The sequence below is a fragment of the Pseudorca crassidens genome, chromosome 12 (assembly GCF_039906515.1).
Source record: "Pseudorca crassidens isolate mPseCra1 chromosome 12, mPseCra1.hap1, whole genome shotgun sequence".
NCBI classification, from domain to species: Eukaryota; Metazoa; Chordata; class Mammalia; order Artiodactyla; family Delphinidae; genus Pseudorca; species Pseudorca crassidens.
Genome location: NC_090307.1, coordinates 78160141 through 78179496, shown reverse-complemented (window position 1 = coordinate 78179496; position 19356 = coordinate 78160141). Strand labels below are relative to the sequence as shown.

The 19356-nt window shown below is 52.5% G+C and overlaps 1 protein-coding gene and 1 long non-coding RNA gene across 10 annotated transcripts in view; one reads left to right on the top strand and one right to left on the bottom strand.

Annotated features, from left to right (window-relative positions):
- Positions 1 to 3862, bottom strand: part of LOC137203831 (uncharacterized) — a 28842-nt gene extending 24980 nt beyond the window's left edge. For 2 of the 8 annotated variants that reach the window (XR_010933314.1, XR_010933316.1), the window contains exons 1-2: positions 3693 to 3862; positions 2769 to 2861 (exon numbers count right to left, since the gene is read on the bottom strand). This is a non-coding gene — a long non-coding RNA (uncharacterized lncRNA). Of the gene's footprint in view, positions 1 to 1427; positions 1678 to 2249; positions 2390 to 2768; positions 2864 to 2992; positions 3303 to 3692 lie in introns of those variants that run through there. The other 6 variants (XR_010933313.1, XR_010933312.1, XR_010933318.1 and 3 more) reach the window with 5 other exon arrangements.
- TBX3 (T-box transcription factor 3) lies at positions 1676 to 15397 on the top strand. 2 transcript variants are annotated; one of them, XM_067700699.1, is made up of 8 exons: positions 1676 to 2574; positions 4226 to 4493; positions 5405 to 5464; positions 5727 to 5873; positions 7821 to 7897; positions 9228 to 9385; positions 10834 to 11510; positions 13348 to 15397. In XM_067700699.1, exons 1-8 carry the CDS (start codon positions 2186 to 2188, stop codon positions 13807 to 13809), a joined length of 2238 nt encoding a protein of 745 aa, XP_067556800.1. In that variant the 5' UTR covers positions 1676 to 2185; the 3' UTR covers positions 13810 to 15397. The 2 variants fall into 2 exon arrangements, with proteins under 2 accessions (XP_067556800.1, XP_067556801.1); XM_067700700.1 differs by lacking the exon at positions 5405 to 5464.
- Positions 15398 to 19356: the final 3959 nt, after the last annotated feature.

The following is a 19356-nucleotide window of genomic DNA, read 5'->3' as shown; positions in this document are numbered from 1 at the left end:
CCGCCGAAGGGAGGGAGGCGGCTGGATGGGGACAGGCCCAGAACCTAGTCCCTCGCTGCGCTCACTTTGTTCAGAACTCCCCTCTCCCCTCTGCACTCACACACACATTCAGGTGGAAAACCGGGAGCCCGATTCCAAATGGAAGACGAGATCTAAAAGGGCTGGTAAATGTATTTCAGAAAAGCCCGAGTCCGCCTCCCGGAGTCAGTTGAGCGCAGACCCGGGCAGCCGCGCAGGCTAAGTGTTTGCGTGTACGTTGTTTTCGCGGGTGGCTGGGTCCCAGTGGGCCGGCGCGTATTCGCGTACAGATGTGCTAGGAGTGTTTGGGTCTCCGCGCATAGTTTCGGGTGGGGCACGGTGGAGCGCGAGCCCCCACCAGCGCGGGCTGAGATCTGCCCGCATCCGTGTGCTCGGGAGCCCTTGAGCCCTGCTGCCAGGGAGACCGGCACCGAGAGACACCCGAGCTCGGGAGCCCTTTAGTGGCGGCCGGGAGGAGCTTGGCTCCACGTGGGGCTGGAGGGTGTGCAAGCCTGGAGACTCGGCGGCGCTCGCCTCTCCGCGGCGGTCGGCTTTTGTTGCGCCTGGCGGTCGGCTTTTGTTGCGCCCGGCGGCCGGAGGACAGCTCGCGGGAGCCTGGGCCGTCCGCTCGGCTCGCCCGGGGCCGGGCTAAGAGGGTGAGCAGGAGAGAGAAACGGCCGCGGCGGCCAGAGGCGAGCCGAGCGCGCGAGAGGCGAGCGCCCCTGCCCGGCGCCGGGCGCGCTCTCCGCCTTCCTGGCCCGGCTCGCTCGCTCCCGCCTCCCTCCCCCGTGCTCCTTGCCCGGCCTCCTCCCTCTATCCCGGGCTGGATGACTGAGGCATTTCAGACGTGGGCTGAGCCAGAGCGAGCGAGCTCTGAGGCTGCAGCGATCTCTCGATAAGCCACCTAGAGGCGACTCGGTGCGCGCGCTCCCCAGTGGCTCCCCGCCCTCCCTCTGATCATGTTGACATATTCACAGGACAGGCAGTAGTACCGATGCGGCGCTGCGACGTTACAGTTTCCGACACCTTCTTTTTATAACTCGGCTCTATCCCCCAGCACTCGACCTGTGAAAACCACGCCTATGCAGCAACACAATTGGTCCGAAAGCGTCAAAGAGCCAATCAAGAGGCCTCCGGCTCTCCGCAGCCCACAGCAGAGCCCGACCTTCTAGACCGCCGAGCAGACGCCCGGGGAATTCTAGAGGCGGAGGAGGGTGGCGAGGAGCTCTCTCTGGCTTTCTCTCGCTCCCTCCCTCTCCTCGCGCTCCCTCTCCCACTCCGTCTCTCTCTCCTCTCTCTCTCTCTCTCTCCCTCTCTCTCTCTCTCCCTTCTTTTCATTCCCCTCCTCCCCCCTAAATCCTCCCTGCCCTGCGCGTCTGGACGCAGATTTAGGAAGCGAATTCGCTCACGTTTTAGGACAAGGAAGAGAGGCGCGGGAGAAGAGCACACCAAGATTCGGATTGAAACCCAGACACCAGGCTCGGAGCGGAGGAAGGAGGAGGAGGGCGAACGGAAGCCCGTTTGCAGTTCAAGTTTTGATAGCGCTGGTAGAAGAGGGCTTCAATCAGAGTTGTTGTTGTTTTTTTTTTTAAAGGAGGGAGACTTTTTCCGCTCTCTCGCTCGCAGTTCAAGCCGGTCTAGCGCAACTGCAGACGCCTCCTGCGAGCCAGAGGGAGAGGCAGAGAGATAGGGGGGCGGGGGAAGAAGAAGGAGAAGAAAAGGTAAAAAGTCTCCTAGGAGAACCGTTCGCATTTACAACAAAGAACTGGGGGCTGGAGGGGGACTGCCGGGACCGAGGGCTGGCGTGTCTATTTCGAGCCAAGCAGCAGGGCTCCGGCACGAGTCCAGACCCTGCTCGTTCCTCTCGCCTCGTAAACCGACTTCCAGGAGCGGCTTTTTGAAAACGCAAGACACAAGGACAGTCATCCGAGCGACTATGTCTCCTGATTTCTCGCCTTGCCCTCTTTAAAAGCGGCATTCCCCTCCCGAAAAGACACTTCCCCCTCCCCTCACTTTGAGGTGCTTTAGTTGTGATCCCCCCCTTTTTTGTTCTTTCGGTTTTTTTCCCCCCCTCCAAACTATGCGCTGCTGTTAAAAAACAAAACCAAAACAGAACAGCAGCTGCGGACTCGTCCCCGGCTGGAGCCCAGCGCCCCGCCTGGAGTGGATGAGCCTCTCCATGAGAGATCCGGTCATCCCTGGGACAAGCATGGCCTACCATCCGTTCCTACCTCACCGGGCGCCGGACTTCGCCATGAGCGCGGTGCTGGGTCACCAGCCGCCCTTCTTCCCCGCGCTGACTCTGCCGCCCAACGGCGCGGCGGCGCTCTCGCTGCCCGGCGCCCTGGCCAAGCCGATCATGGATCAATTGGTGGGGGCGGCCGAGACCGGCATCCCTTTCTCGTCCCTGGGGCCGCAGACACATCTGAGGCCTCTGAAGACCATGGAGCCGGAAGAAGAAGTGGAGGATGACCCCAAGGTGCACCTCGAGGCCAAAGAACTTTGGGATCAGTTCCACAAGCGGGGCACGGAGATGGTCATTACCAAGTCGGGAAGGTAAGCAAGCGGCGGGCCCCCTCCCCCCAACTACTGAAGGTTTCTTTCCTCCTTTTCTCTCTCGCCTCCCAGAACGGTCGGTTTGCCAGTTATTCCGGCTTAGAGGCAAACACAGTTCCCCCGGAACTGTGTACCAGGACTGTGTACAGAGACCTCCCCGGGCCCTGCCCCTGTGGTAGGAGATTTCAGCTTACCTGGGCGTCTGCAGCCGGCCGTTTTTCCTACCTGGGTCTGCATCCCGGGTTCCGTACAGGATAGGTAGAATTTTTTCAGTGCTGCCCAGACATCTCTGCAGGAAGAAAGAAAAGCACCCCACTGCAGGCAGTTCAGTGTTTCAAACCTTTCTGGAACATCCTTGTGTCTTTGTAGATGTTGTATTTTTGTCTGGTTCATTTTGCTGTCGGAGAGAAACACTTACAGCCCTTTTTGTTTGTGTGGTAGCAGGAGGCCTGGAAGGAGCTGCCCTGCCTTTTCTGCCCTCCAGCCTAGCCTCTGGGTCTGCAGGGGGCCTGAGCCTGCCCCTGCCAGCGTCAGAGAGAAACCGAAGGGCATTTGGGGTTTGTCCATACTGCTTCGTGTGTCTGTAATCGAGGGAGAGTTCAATAGGCAATTTTGACTAATTAAGATTATGTTTGCAGACCCAAGGAGCCAGTAGGAAGCCCCACACTGCTGTTTCATGTGTGAATATTATCAACCACATTTTACATAACGTTTAGAGGTCCTTGTCTGACCAAAACGTGCCTGTCACTTAAAATCACTGATTTTTTTTAAATGGCATCGAAGTCTACCAAGGCATAAAGTTGAAGGAATAAAAAGAAAATCCCTCTCTTCAGGTCTTTAGTTTTCTGTGTCTTTCCAAGCTAAACGAGGCCAAAGTTTGCCATGAAATCCTCCCAGAAGACACACAGGCAGTTTCACAGCGACCCGCTCTCTGCTCCCTTTTAAGTCAAAAGTACAGAATGCCAACGCCTCTGGAAAGTAAAAAGCAATTTGGTGGTGGAGTCTTGCCGTTTTGGACTGGCCCCGAGCAGTGGGGAGAATGTGGTTAGCGGCGCGATAGTCAGGCTGGTGATCAGGCCTGGGCGTCCACCCCAATCTACAGAATTCGTTTTGAGAACTCACCAAAGTAGTTTCACTTCGCCAGCAGCGGGACTGCTGTTCCACAGCAGGGAGGGGTGCAACTTGACATTTCTTTTCTGGATACGTTTAACATTTTCTCATCAATGGGTGGTGGAGAATTCTACCTCGACTGACTGAACTTGGCTAAAATCCTACCCAAACTGTTTACAAATAGACAGCCAGAAAAAAAGGCAGAGGCAGGAATTTCCCCCTCAGGAGGGCAATCTATAAAGTCATACAAGAGACCACAAAAATTACAAAGAAATTATTAGATGATGTGGAGAAATCCAGTGCCACAGTTCATTCGTTTTGAATCTTGGGACATTTAAAATAGAGCCATCTGAGCATATTTAATCCTTCTGTTGTGGAAGGAAACAACTTTGCATCCAGTCGCCCTACTCTGAATGGCACAAGCTCATCAAATGTAATCGAAAGTTTTAAATTTGATTTAAATATTTTAGGTAGAAGCTCAAACCCGGGAAACTGAGTGATATTTTTTTCTTTTTTTCCTCTCTCTTCTCTCCCCTCGTAGGCGAATGTTTCCTCCATTTAAAGTAAGGTGTTCAGGGCTGGATAAAAAAGCCAAATATATTTTGTTGATGGACATTATCGCTGCAGATGACTGTCGGTATAAATTTCACAATTCTCGGTGGATGGTGGCGGGAAAGGCTGACCCTGAAATGCCAAAGAGAATGTACATTCACCCCGACAGCCCTGCCACCGGGGAACAGTGGATGTCCAAAGTTGTCACTTTCCACAAACTGAAACTCACCAACAACATTTCGGACAAACACGGATTTGTAAGTTTCACGGCTTCCCTTGGACAAAATTTTCTCTTTCTTCTCTCTAGCAAAGGCAGTGCTTCCACCTTCCATGTAAAATCAAAGAGTTTCTCCCTCGCTCTCAGTTGCCAAGCATAGCAAACTTGCTCGATCCGCAAACAGAGATGGAGAGAGAATCCCAGGGTGTTTCTCTTCAGATAATGGAAGGCCTGGCATTCTGAAAGCAGTGAGGATCACGTTCTGTGGCAAGTCCAGGTCTCGGTAACTGTTTGACCTGACAGGGAAGTTAAAAAGCAATCGTGAAGACGTAAAATCAGTGTCAAAGGTAGACGTTCGTAAGGGATTTGTTTTACGATATCAAACTTCTGTTTTGAAACCAGCCATATTGTTGCTTAGGGGAGTTTTAAGGTTCGAAGTCTTGACTCTGTTGGTGAGAGGGTGTGAATACAGATTTTGAAAGATGTTCTTCCCTTGGACTAAAAAAGAACTGGGCTTAGGTGAGAGTCAGGTTTACTGGAAATGAGACTTAGATTTCCCAGTACAAAAATTGCACGTGTGTTGGGAGTATATGTATGGATTCAGGGAGGGAGTTCCTAGAAACTTTCAGGAGACTTAGATTGCATGTAAAAGTCAAGCAAAGGACCTTTTGCCCCCTGCCCCTACGCCTCCCCAACATTTCAATAAAATAAACAGAGTGATAAGTGAGGAATAAGCAGAAAGATTAGGCCCAGGAAGACGTGAATGGCGCGGAAATATCTTCAGGGGGCAGGAATTGCATTTGAAGCCCTTGATTTGATTAAGACATAAATATTCCTCTCTAGAGTTCAGCCTTTCAGGGCTTTAAGTGGATTGGGCTCATCAATTAGTGGGCACTTAAAAGACTGAATCATTTTGTAAATTAAAATGCATGTTTTTCTCTATCTTTTAAGACTTTGGCCTTCCCAAGTGATCAAGCAACGTGGCAGGGGAATTATAGTTTTGGTACTCAGGTAGGCTAGGGTTCAAGGTACGAATCAACCTTAGATGGTGAGGGTGGGGGAGGACCCTTTGGAAATTGAGGAGCAATTTGGATTCTCCAGAAGATTACGTGGGGAGCTGAACGTTCCCACAGAGGTACTCCAAGGAGGTGGGCTCGGTACAAGCGTGGTGCCCTTCGGTGGGGTAGACGTCGGCCTGACAGGGGTCCTAGGGTCCTGTTCTTCCCACTAAATCCTCTTGTGATGTGTGTCTCTCCTCTTCCGGCCCCTGCAGACTATACTGAACTCCATGCATAAATACCAGCCTCGCTTCCACATTGTGAGGGCCAATGACATCTTAAAACTTCCTTATAGTACTTTTCGGACGTACTTGTTCCCGGAAACCGAATTCATCGCTGTGACCGCATACCAGAATGATAAGGTAACCGAAGTCGCTTTTCTTTTTAATCGTGATATTAACACCCACTTCCCCTCCCCCCTGTAAGCTGCTCTGGGGAGAGGATAAGAAAGTTACAAGAGCATTGGGATGGGACTCTGATTTTTCTTTTGTGATTTGACCTTCACTGGAGTTTTGCAGGGAAGGGGCACTGGCACACTGCAGAGGCAGAAGGAAAAAAAAAAAAAAAAAACTTGACCAGCTAGGAATCCAATGCTGAGTGGAAAAAAATTCCACACTAACTTTGCCAGTGAGAAGCTCCTGTAACCACCCGTCCTTACCGTTGCCCGCCCCACCCGACCCAGGGCTTTCTCCTGTTGGTTTCAAGGTTCATCCTCTTCCCCTTCGGGAAGAAGGGTCGAGAAATCAGGTTCGAAAGAAACCAGCTAAAATTGAAGGCAAAAGCCATTCGGGATCTTGGGAGGAGAGTCCCAGCAGAGACCAGATTTTCTCCCCTAGCCAGAAATCCCGAGTAGCTGGTCTGGTTTTTATTACCTTTTACGCTGCTGTGTTTTTTATGGGGTGTGTGTGTGTGTGTGTGTGTTTGGAAAAACCTACTCTGATCACAGGGTCATGCTAATTGAGTTGTCTGAGGCTTTTGAGATGAGATGACCAAAGTCACCACTTCATTTGAAGGGTTTTTTCTCCCTGGGCCTGAGGCCGGGGATTACGAGCACCCCCAAATGGAACAGCAGGCAGCACCTGGTAGGTAAGGCTATGGTGGCCCGAAGGCCATGGGCGTGTGCACAGAGAGACACAGAGAAAAGTGAGTCTTGCTGCGGGTTCACCAGGCGCCAGCTTGGCTGTTAGCAGGCAGTTAAGGGGGGCGGGGCGTAGGGGGGTGGGGGGCACCTGAGGACCTCTGCCTTTCAACTTCTGAACCCTGGACCTCAGTGCCAGGCCAGCTCACTAGACGACGACGCCCTACATTTTGAATTCACTCTCACTATGGGTGGGTCCTCTGTGGCCTGCTGATGGGGGTGTTCCAGGTCTGCTTCCTTGGTCTGGAGACTAGGACATCAGGACCTCCTCTCCCTGCAAGAAGTGCAAGCAGGATTTATTCCAAGAACAAGAATCCGTCCAAGGGGCCCTTTTCCCACCTCTAGCGAACTCTGTATACATCATCCCCATCCCCGACCCCACCGCAGGGAAGGGATTTGAAAGATTCCGTACTATTTTTCCTCAGCGTGTAAAAACGCACGCACCCTCTAGACCCAGAATGCTGTGAATCTAAGTTGTTAACGGAATAATAAAAGATAGCATTTTTGATCAAAGCGGCCATGGGCCTTCTCCACCTAATGGCGGTGGCAGGGCATATAAGTGAAAACAAATGTTTCCAGTGGTCATTCGGTCCTTCTAAATCTATAATTGTCAATATCGTAATTCCTGAAACACGCTCCCCCGACACCCAGCAAAAAAATCAAGTCCACTCCAGCACAAGGGTAGTGAAACCCCATAAATCATTTTATTAGATTTACAGAAAAGGTTGGAGGATGTGCTGTGTGTATGTTTGTGCGTGTGTTTGGGGGCAGGAAATCTACCATAACATATTTTATGATCATTGCACTGTATAAAAAATCTAAAGGAAAGCATAATTTTTAGATCTACAGGTTGCCCCTTGACAGCCTTTCCATTTCTAAGCCCAGGCTGTTGGCTGCCCAGGCAGGATCATTTCAGCCTGGAATCCCTGGTTTGGCCTCCAATGGGAGATGCCAGCCATGACACAGTTTGCTTTGGTTTTCCTCCTGGCCCCCTCCAAACTTCTTCTGTGTTCCCCTCTCTCTTTCTCTTCAACCTGGCCTATCCAAATGACTTCTCCTCTGGTGGTTGGAAGTCAGATTTCTAGTAGATTAATGAGTTGGGGGAAACACTCCCAGAACGTTCTAGAAAATGAAGCCAGTGTCTCTTTCTTGCTTGTGTCTCCTTCTCTAGATAACTCAGTTAAAAATAGACAACAACCCTTTTGCAAAAGGTTTCCGGGACACTGGAAATGGCAGGAGAGAAAAAAGGTGAGCTGAGACGGTTGTTTCTCAGATAATTTAGAAGATCGCTTGTCTAGGTCCCGACACTCAACTGTTAGAAGTGGAATGCAGACACTTACCTTGAGAAGGGTGGGGGAAGGGCGGGGGAAGGGTGGAAAACAGTCTGATGCCCCTCGACCAAGAGCTTACCGATGTCGGTACACCACTTTCTCTGCCTCTTCCATGTTACCTTAAAGGAAGTTACCTAGGCCACCCCATAGAAAGATGTCTCTGCAAGAAAAGTATCAGGAATACAGATTATATGCAGATGCCTATTAATTTCTAATTAGTTTAAGTTCATCCTGGGCAGGTCCCAGGAAAGGACTGAGCCATTCACAAAATGCCTTGGAATTTTTGCAGTCTTGTCTGGCAAATACCCTCAGACAGAACTGAAGCCCCTGGAGACATCTATGGCCCCCTCCTTCTGTGGGGACATGTATCATTCTGTATTAAGCAGACAGCTGGCTGGTATATAAAAGAAGCTCTCCCCTCCCCCACCCGCGTTCAAAGAATTTCGAAAATCCAGAAAATCAGCCCCAATTTTTAACCTATCCCCTGGGGGAGGGACTGGGCATTAAGAAATAATTTCTCACATCAAAATAGATTTTTTTAAGTCCAATTAATGTGTTGGTGAACCGATTACAGTAAAGTGCACCATGAAATAACCACTTCTTCCCAATCTTAGCAACCCGTGCGGAGTTGGTCCGCCCTTTGTGTTCACTGCTTTGAGTCCTCTGTTCCCCTCAGTCTGTGAGGCAGGCTGCTCAGCTGTCTCTGGCTGGCTCCAATCTCCCGTCTTGCTCTTTACTTTTTTTTTTTCATATCATGGTTTATTTCATAAGATGACATCATAATTCATGTCTAATTCACAAGAACAAAGACTCAAACCCCTCCTGCCTTCCCGTTGAACTCTGAGGGTAGGGAAATCCAGGTACAAATGCATGATCATGAGATGGCCCAACCTGATATCTAGTGGCTCAGGGTCACCAGGTACGGTCCTGCCCCTCATGAAGACATTATCTTGCCATCACCTGGACCTGCAGCTCCCAAAGGAGCAATCGGTAACTCCTGGGGAGGTGTGAGAACTGGAACCAGTGAGGCCCAAAGTTGCTCTTTACTTTTAAACAAGATTTCACTGCCCCAGCCAATACCCCTTCCCTAATGAATCCCTCTGTTCTTGAATAAATACACCCAAAGCCTTCTTTCCCCCTCCCGTCCCCCTGGGCGTGTGTGCGCCTCTTTGGAGAGGGTGAGGCCGCCCGAGGGGAAAATCCTGTTCTGATGTGTAACGCTGGGTGTGTGTGGGCTTCTGCCACAGAAAGCAGCTCACCCTGCAGTCCATGAGGGTGTTCGACGACAGACACAAAAAGGAGAACGGCACCTCCGACGAGTCCTCCAGTGAGCAGGCTTCCTTCAGCTGCTTCGCTCAGTCCTCCTCTCCGGCCGTCTCCACTGTAGGGACATCCAACCTCAAAGGTAAGTCTGGCCACCTCTGATTTCTCAGATTTCTCCAGCTCTTGGAAGCCTGAAGAGTTGGGGGCTGGGGGCGCCCACCAGGGAACCTGACCCCTCCAAAGCTTCAGATCCTTCTAGAAGTTTGTAAACAGGAGCCATATCTCACAAAGGGTGATCAGGTGTGTCCCCCTTCCCTGAGTTCCTCTGAGAGCTCAGACCCCTTTCGCCCAGACACTGAGTTGGCAGGGAGGAAGGAGTGGTCCCAGCTCCTGTATTCCCTCTGGGTGGGCGCCTGGAGCATCCCTCTCTCTCTCTTTCTTTTTCCCACACTCCCCCACCCCACCCCTCCAACCAAGCAGCAGCTGACTTTTTTTCACTCTATCTTCAAACTCTAGGTTAAAATGTGTTAGGCTGGGGGTGGGAGGAGTCAGGGGATTTTCTGCCACCTGGAACAGGGAAGGTGACCAAGAGAAATCCAGCTGTAGGGCCACCATGGACCTGTGAGAGAAGATGAAGCACTCAGAATCTGGGTTGGGGAGGGCAGGGGTGGGAGAGGAGGAGCTGTTCAAATCCCCAGTTGGTTTCCTGTGTTTAAAGAGCAAGAACTGTTTATTTGGAAAGACACACATGCTCTCAATAGGAAGAGACCTGTTTTTTAAGTGAAATAAAATGAGAGTTCTTTATGTCTTCAATCCATTCAAGCTTTAAACACAAAACGGGATCCCTTTTTCTTTTTTTTTTTTTTTCTGGTAGGACACCCACAGAGGGTGTGGTGAGAGCAAAAGAGAATCCGTGATTGTCTTCAGGCAGTGAGTGGGCCGCTTATCACCCATCTCTGTCTGCAGAGACAGGGGAAACAGAGAAGGCTCAGTGGAGTGTGTGTGTGTGTGTGTGTGCACGCGTGTTGGGGGAGGAGTGTTCAATTCTGCCACTACCAATTCAAATGTCAGGGTTCTCTCCAAACAAATCCTTCTGAGAGAAATCCACAAATTTGTGGAAGGGGCTGCTCTCAATCACTCAGGGAACAAAGAGAGGGTAACTGGAAGGTGTTCCCGCAGTGAGTTTTAGTGTAAGTCAGTTTTAACTTTTAAAAACTGAATTTGCAATCGAATGGGGAAAAAGGCCAGTAAAGGCTTTGTCTGACCTAGTAGGAGCTCAGTCCTCACTTGTGTAAAATAGTAAAATTCACTACCCATTTGGGGAAGGATCTAGGGACGGAGGGGTGCCGCTCTATCTACATACTGGAAATTCGTTACTAGCTTGTTGCATCCTTCCACTAAAATTTGCGGTATCATCACTCCCACTTTGCAGATGAGAAAACTGAGGCGCAGAGAGGTTAAGGGGCTTCCTGGGGTTACACAGCTGGGAAGTGGCTAAGCTGGGATTCAAAGTGGGGAACTGGAATTCTGCTGGCCCGGGTTTCAGAGCTAACGCCCTTCTGCTTGGCTTTTGTTTCCCTCCTATGGCAGATCTGTGTCCCAGCGAGGGTGAGAGCGATGCCGAGGCCGAGAGCAAAGAGGAGCACGGCCCGGAGGCCTGCGACGCGGCCAAAATCTCCACCACCACGTCGGAGGATCCGTGCCGGGACAAGGGCAGCCCGGCGGTCAAGGCGCACCTCTTCGTAGCCGAGCCCGGCGGCCGGCCCCGGGACAGCGGGCGGCTGGACAAGGCGTCGCCCGACTCGCGCCACAGCCCGGCCACCATCTCGTCCAGCACCCGCGGCCTGGGAGCCGAGGAGCGCCGGAGCCCGGGCCGCGAGGGCGCGGCCCCTTCCAAGGTCGAGGAGGCGCGCGCGCTGCCGGGCAAGGAGGCCTTCGCGCCGCTCACCGTGCAGACGGACGCGGCCGCCGCGCACCTGGGCCAGGGCCCCCTGCCCGGCCTCGGCTTCGCCCCCGGCCTGGCCGGCCAGCAGTTCTTCAACGGGCACCCGCTCTTCCTGCACCCCGGCCAGTTCGCCATGGGGGGTGCCTTCTCCAGCATGGCCGCCGGCATGGGGCCCCTGCTGGCCACCGTGTCCGGGGCCTCCACTGGCGTCTCGGGCCTGGATTCTACGGCCATGGCCTCGGCCGCCGCGGCGCAGGGACTGTCGGGGGCGTCCGCGGCCACCCTGCCCTTCCACCTCCAGCAGCACGTCCTGGCCTCTCAGGTATTTATCAAGCGCCTCTCCGGCCCCTCGTTGACTCTCGTTTGCCTGTCCTTAGATCCCAGACACTCACCCAGTCCCCCTGTCTAGAAGCTTTCAATAATAATAATTATTATTATCATCATCATTATTATTACTAGGTGCAAGACTTACTGATTCATCATAACCTCACACTCCACCAAAACTTAAAAAAATTTTTTTTCTAAGTTAAGGGCTATTTCTAGCAGAGTAACTAGATGGTAATAACAGATAATAACTCTACACAGCGCTTACTTTGTGCTGGGTACCTTCTAAGTACTCGATCTATTCTGACTTCAGTGATCCTATGATCACCTCCACCTTCTAGACGAAAGGACAGAGATCAGAGATGTTGAGTAACTTATCCAAGGACACACAGCTGGTAGGTGATGGACCTGAGACTCTACCCCAGGCAGTTAGTCAGGTTCCAGGGCCTTTTCCAGAGGCTGTGATTTTAGCTTCAGAGTTGAAATGTCTCTTAAATGTTTCACAGCCAACCCTCCCCCAAGACTTAGAGGAGGGAGAGACCATGACCTGGTAAGGGAAGTGACTCCCTGGGGAAGAGTTGATTCTTGAACCTCCAATATGAAGCTATTTTCCTGCTCCCCCACCCCTCGCAGGCCAGCCTGTTCCCCAAAGGGTTAATGGCTTGTGCACACGTGGGAAATGTCAGAGAAGGACAGGCTGGGGCTGTGGCAGGCTTAGCGGCCTGTGTATGGCTCAGACAGCTGTGTTGGGGCTCCAGCAGCTGGGGAGAAGTCTCAGGCTGCTGAAAGTGCTCTGAACCCCGGTGAAAAGGTTCTATGGGGTTTTCTGCATGCCCTTGCCTTTTGTTTTGTCTGAGTGCATTCATCTCCCTTCCCTGAGCCAAGAGGCAGGACTGGCCTCCCCCTCTGGAAAGAGGAGGGGACTGAGAAAAGGGCTGGCTTCTGCCCTTCCTCCATCCCTCCCATCTCCTATGCTAGCCCTTTCTGGAGACCCTCCTGTCATTGGTGGGCAAGTGATAGGCGGGCGAGGGCCTGCCTGGGCAGACAGGTACTAACAGTACCCAAGGCAGTGGGTCAGAGGAACTAACCCGGGCCAGGGTCCCCGGATTTTTCTTCTGCTTCTGCCTCTTGCTAGCTGAGTGAATTCCTGCACCCGGGGCCTACCTTAACTCAGTCTCTCCACCTGTAACACCAGCGTATCTGGGGCTATGTGATTTCTTGGTTCATAGCAAACACCCTTTACTCTTTCCCCCTCCATCCTGCCCACCCCTGTTTTCCTTTTGCTTAAGGATCTTCCCCAGATTTTTTTTTTTTTAAACTTCTAGACTGGAGTAGGAGGACGGAGGGGTGGAGCGACAAGAATGAAAAAAAATTCATGTCCAATATTTTATGCCCTCTGGTTTTCACCCAGCTACTTTTGTGGGGTAGACTGTCTGTAGCCCCATTTAACAGGTGGAACAACTGACTCTGATGGGAGAATTTCCAACCGTCCTATTGGCCAGGCACCCTGTGTGAAGTATATTGCAGGCAGCAGCTCATTTCATACCCACAAAGTCCCCCAGAAGTATGCGAATTATTAAGCTTTTCCCTGGTTTTGCCATATAAGAAAGCTGAGGCACAGGGAGGGAATACTTTGGCCTAGGTTGACACAGCTTAGATTTGGACCTAGACACAGAAGTTTGAGTGTCCTGCTCTCTACCCCCCAGGGAGAGAGGTGAAGGACTCACCCAAGTTGGGGACGGGTGGGGGAGGGGTGGGGGATGAGGTTGGCTCCTCCCCACTGCGCAGAGCCTGGGCCCTGACTCTTCTGCCCCTGCCTTCTCTTCCTCGCCCAGGGCCTGGCCATGTCGCCTTTCGGAAGCCTGTTCCCTTATCCCTACACGTACATGGCCGCGGCGGCGGCCGCCTCCTCGGCAGCGGCCTCCAGTTCCGTGCACCGCCACCCGTTCCTGAACCTGAACACCATGCGCCCGCGGCTGCGCTACAGCCCCTACTCCATCCCCGTGCCGGTGCCGGACAGCAGCAGCCTGCTCACCACCGCCCTGCCGTCCATGGCCGCAGCCCCGGGGCCCCTCGATGGCAAGGCCGCCGCCCTGGCCGCCAGCCCGGCCTCGGTGGCCGTGGACTCAGGCTCGGAACTCAACAGCCGCTCCTCCACGCTCTCCTCCAGCTCCGTGTCCTTGTCGCCCAAACTCTGCCCGGAGAAGGAGGCGGCCACCAGCGAACTGCAGAACATACAGCGGCTGGTCAGCGGCTTGGAAGCCAAGCCCGACAGGTCCTGCAGCGCATCCCCGTAAACCCCTCCCCAGAAAAGTCTCTTCATTCCAGTCCAGTCCAGTCCAGTCTGCAGTGCACTTTGTTGGATGTCAAATAAACCACGGGCGTGCAGTGAGGTCAGCCCTTCTTTGTGAAGCCCTGTCTGGGAAGGGGTGCCGGACTCCCTGGAGAGAATGCGCTAGAAACAAGCCCTTTCTTCTTGGCGTGGTTTATACATCCGGGATCTGGCTCAGAAACGTCGGTTGCACTGAGCTCTTGGGGGTGGGAGTCAATGCCTTGGCGGCCGGAGCACCTCCTTCGAGGCTGGTCTGGAAGCTGTGGGAAGATCGAGGTAGCCAGGCCCCAGGAGGGGAGGGGTTGAAAAGCTCCCCCAGTGCAGATTTATATATATATTTTTTTTTCCTTCACCGTGTCAAGTGGAAACAAATAAAATTGAAAAAAAAAGTACCGGGGACAAATGGATACATTAATATGATTCTGTTTGTGAAGATTAAAAACTTTCTAGTGACCTGCGTATCAGTTCTAAATAAATTACTGGGTAGCATTGTTTGGGGAGGGAAGTCCCTGCCATCCTTGTTTAGTCTCTATTAAGGAAATCTGTGTCTTTTTAATATTCTTGTGATGTTTTAAGAGCTATAGGTCTCTTTTTGCATGTTCCACAGTAATGTATTTGTGGGTTTTATTTTTGAATGCTTGCTTTTAGAGAGAAAAGGACATTACCCCTTACCCTTTTCCTCGATTCTCGACAACCCCAAGGGGGATGATTTAAAGGGAAGGGGGTGGGGAAAACACCAAAAATGAATTTATTTTATCTAAGCTCTGTAGCAGGATTCATGTCGTCCCTCTGACAGTTCTTTCTCTTTCCTGTATATGCAATAACAAGGTTTTAAAAAATAATAAAGAAGAAACGAGACTATTAGACAAAGTATTTATGTAATTATTTGATAACTCTTGTAAATAGGTGGAATATGAATGCTCGAAAAATTAAACTTTAATTTATTGACATTGTACATAGCTCTCTGTAAATAGGATTGCAGCTGTCAGGTTTTGTGGTTTTGTTTTCCTATAGTCAGTTTTATTTCAAGGTCACAGGATCGCTTTTAAAAGTAGAAAACACACTTTCTGCACCGACACCGACACACTTTTCAAAAGAGTCGTCTGCAAAGAAAAAAAAATTTTTTTTAATGTCCAAAAGTGGGGAAAAGTGCTATTGCCTATTTTACCAAAACTTGGGGCGGTGGGGCTGGGAAGCAGCCCCACCTGAAATCCCTAAGAGGTTCTGAGATTGCTTGCGGGTGGGGTGGGGAGTGTGGAGGCTACGGTTTGACTTCATGATTTTTCTTTTGTATTTGTATTTGCTAGTCTGATTTCTTCAAAACAAAGTGGAATTGACTACTTACTGTCTTCAGTGTTGATGGTGTTTTGAATTGGTGCCTATAGAGATATATTCACAGTTCAAAAGTCAGGTGCTGAGAGCTGGTTTAAAGACAAAAATTCATGAAGGTATATTTTGTGCTATAATTGTTGATGAGTTCTTTGGTTTTCTGTATTTTTGCCCCCTCTCTTTAAAATATCATTGAAATTTCAATAAATTTTTATTGAAATGTCTTTGGGCCTCGTGTTAAGTGCTTTCTTTAGGGAACTTTACTGACAGTGGAGAGTGGGCCTCTTTCTCTCCTGGCTTCCTTTAGCCCCTTCTCTTTGCCTTTAAATAATTAAGACCGCCCCCACTGAACCAAAATGAGATGTCACTCAAGTTACAAAACTAAAAACAAAAGTCCCTTACTCGGCGGTGGCGGCGGCGGCGAAGGGAGCGGTTTCAATCTGAAATTACTTTTCCTTTAAATTAGGAAGCAAAACGAGAGACGGAAGGGGGGCTGATTAGAATTGGATAGAATAGCAATTTCAGATACTTAAGTTTTAATGGAAAAAGAATGCTCGCTCCCTAAGTCAGTGTTTCCCGCACGAATCCGAACGTTTTCGTTTTAGGCTCGCTCTCCCTTTGCACGTCGATATGGGAAATTGAAGTCAATTTCTCCCTGCCCCAGTGTGCAAAAAACAACAAAACAAAAACGAACAAACAAACAAAAACTAGCAGAATCTCCTCGTGGCCAGCCCCGGCTTGGCAAGGCAGCAGCCCTCCAAGCTGCAGGAGAAGGGGACGAAATCGAACGCCCCCCTGTAGTCCCCGGTGTCTCAGATTGGACCAGGCTGACCCAAGACACCCCTCAGAGGCCTCAGCCCGAATTGTGCGTGCGAAGCGCGGCCAGCTCTGCGCAAACTTTGCGTCACGGGAGGGAGGAGGGCAGTTTTCCCCGCAAGGGAAAGGTAATTCCAGGGCGCATAGTTGACCCCCTCCGAGGGAAAAGTCACCCAGGAGGCTGACACCCTCCTCCAGTTCTTCCCTCCAACCAGCCTCCAGGCTGTTTGGGGAGTTGCCTTTTGAAGTTCGATTTATCTTTGAAACATTCAATAAAAAATAGTGAGGCCATGACAGTCTTTGGTCTCCTGCCCTCCCCACCCCAGCCTCGCCTCGGAGGTTTGTGTGTGTGTGTGTGTGTTGGGGGCGGGGGGGGGGATTTAGGGAGGACGGGAAGGTTCTCCAGGCCTTTGCTTGCCCCAGGGGCCTTGACTTGAGGACGCAGCCGGAGCCTGCCTGGCGGCTGCCGCCCTCCCTCCCCTTCCCTGGAGCCCGCCAGCCCGGCCCCAAGTCCCTGTCACCTTCGGGCCCCTTGAATGGCCGACAAGGAGGACCCCCCCTCCCCGCCCTCATGCTGTACTTGGAAGGGGATAGAGGTCGAGACCTTTTGGAGAGGGGGGCATAGCCCCTTCCATCTCCAACCAGGCACGTGGGGAGCCCCATAGCCTCTCCTGCGCTGTCTCCCGGGGTGGGAGGGAAAACATTCAGGGTCGGAGGTGAGGGGTGGGGGGGAGCTTTGCAAGGCTTGGGGATCTTTGGGGCACTAGCTCCCCGGAGGGTCCGAAGATTTCCCGGGCGTGCGCCCTACGCGCAGCGGCCGCAGCCGACTGGTACTGGTTGTTGGCCCAACGATTACGTGCGGTGCCTGCTCCCCGGGAAGGTGGCAGTCGGCTCGGGGTGCTCGGCAGCGCTCTCCCCGAGCCGGGGGGTGGGGGATGGGGGGGCGAAAACAGCCTCAACCTCAAGGAGGGCAGGAATGCTCTTCTTTCACGGTCCAGATTTGCTCACCTCCTCCCCACCTCACCCCCCAGATTCTGGGACGGTGCTCAGACATGTATCTAGCCTCTCCCAGTGCTTGCCTTTTTTTTTTTTTTAATCTCCCGTGTATCTTATTTGTATATAGTGATGTTAATGAGTAACTCTGGTGGCGCTGATGGACTGGGGGTGAGCGGCTCGCAATCTCTCTGGATTTCGTTGCCTATTACTCACCTGGCGCCGGTCGCAATCTCGCCGCGGGCTTTATGGTGGCGGCGGCCGCCGCGGAGGCCACTTGGGGCCGGCGCCTTCGCCTTTTTTTTTCCCCGAGCTTCGAGTGCCACCTATCTGTCTGGCTCGCGAACGCGCCCCGGTGGCCGCCGCTTGCTCGGCTCCCCAGTGCCTCCCGGGTTCCGGAGCTGGGACGTCTCACCTTTGCCCCTTCTCATCCTCGCCAACCCCAGTCCAGGCTCCCCTCCTCTTCTGCCCCCCGCGCCACCCCCCACCTCTCACCCCAACGTCGGAAGAAGCCGCCGTCGTCTCTTTCCTGGATATCGCTTTCACTCCTGTTTGGGCCTCAGATGAGAAAAACAGTCCTTCCCGACTTCGGGTTTCCAAAGAGCCTTCGGAAATTCAATGAGGGGGATCCTCTCTCATAATTTTCTCCCAAGTACCTTGCCGCTCCGTGTAGAAACCTCTACCAGTTTCCCCGACCCTGTCGGGCAGGGGATAACCTGAGTTCATGCTGGGTAGATGGCGAGAGAAAGGATTCCCCCTCCCCAATATACACCACTGAGATTCGACCCTGGATGCAACTCCCCTTTGCCTGATTAGCTTTCTCTTTCTTTCTTTACAACTCTGTTTTGGTTTGGTTTGGTTTTTTTCGGTTTCTACCCTGGCCGCGTCTACAGGGACGAAGGGCACATGGCTCTCGTGAGCAGCGGTCCGTAAAGGGCCCGGGCCGGGGTCAGCTACCGCAGACTGCAGGGCCGAGCGACTTAGTGATTTGTAGATTTAAGGTGACAAATGCGGGTGCCGGCCTGAGCCCTCCGGCCCCCGCCCCTTGGGAAGGTCGTCTCCAAGCCGGGCTGCGCCCAGGCGTCTGAGACCGGCGGAGGGGGGAGGGCGCGGGCTCGTTTTTTTTGCTGTGCTCAGAGCCGCGGGTGAAGGCGTCCGGGTTCCTGCTGACCTCCCGGCGCTAATTGCAGGGGCCGAAGGGCGCGCTCGGCAGAGGCCGGGGTCACGACCCTGCGCTCCCTCCTCCCAGGTCTCGACAAGCCCGAAGAAGCCGGGGGTGCGCACGCGGGGTTGCGAGTGCGAGTGCGCGTGTGTGCAGAGCCTCCCTCTGGATCTGCGCTGTACTGGAACCCACCCCTCCTTTGTGGGGCGAGTTCCCGGCGCGTAGGCCCTTACAGAAATTCCATCCACGAAGGAAAACCCTTGTCCTGACCTTTCCCCTAAGCCAGCAGACAGGCAGCCGCCTTTGGGCGCTGCAAGAGGCTTCAAACGCTTCGCGTCCGTGCGCTTTTCTGCCTCGCTGGTTTCCAAATTTGACCTCACGGCAACCAGCCAAGAGAGTGGCTATTCGAGTGTAGATGCGAGGCCGCGATCGCGACCTGGCTCTTATACACATAGCTCTAGAAAGTTCATACCTATGGGTAGCTCTTTGGGCGTTCTGGGGCCAGGAGCTACAGGTGTTAGAAGTAGATGCGTGTGCGCGCGCGTGTACGTACTTGTGCGTGCTCCACCAGTAGACGTCTCTTTCAATTTGTATTTCGAAGTTCCTGCGCAAGACAGTTCCGGATGTAGATGCCTTTGGTTGTTTTATAATCAAGATGCGTATAATCAACATGTATATGTTGCAGATGTCGGCGTTCAAAGTACACGGAACAGCAATAATAAAATGAGCTGGCATACCAGCATACCAGGGGCCCGTGCACAAGCTAGGTACTCGGTTCAGGCACCCCACAAAAGAGATCTCCTTCAACACCGCCTCACAATTAACCCTATGGTGTGTGAGGACGACCTTTATGCCTTGTTTTACAAAGGAGGGAACTGAGGCTCAGAACAGTGAAATCACTAACCCAAGAGCACCCGGGACACTGTGTAGCCAGGATTCGAGACCAAGTGGGCCCCAGAATCCAGTGGAACCACTGTTTCTAGTTCAGGTGGAGATGTACATACCTGCGGTGCATATATCCAAGACGTAGAGAAATCTATGGGCGCGTTCTGGATTTCGGTGTGCGTCTCGCGCGCTTTTCATGCGAGAACATTTTACATTTCTTCGGGCGTCTCTCGTGCAGTGAGAAAGTGCAGTTTCTATCTCGGCGTCCTTACAGAACATTTTGCATTTCTCCGGCCCTCTCTCCCCCGTGCGGTACCGTCGAGGAGG

Excerpts from the sequence above, each read along its gene's own strand:
- TBX3 (XM_067700699.1), top strand. The coding sequence starts at position 2,186 with ATGAGCCTCTCCATGAGAGATCCGGTCATCCCTGGGACAAGCATGGCC. Across the intron at positions 2,575-4,225 it reads GTCATTACCAAGTCGGGAAG|GCGAATGTTTCCTCCATTTA; the intron begins GTAAGCAAGCGG and ends CTCCCCTCGTAG. Across the intron at positions 11,511-13,347 it reads AGCACGTCCTGGCCTCTCAG|GGCCTGGCCATGTCGCCTTT; the intron begins GTATTTATCAAG and ends TTCCTCGCCCAG.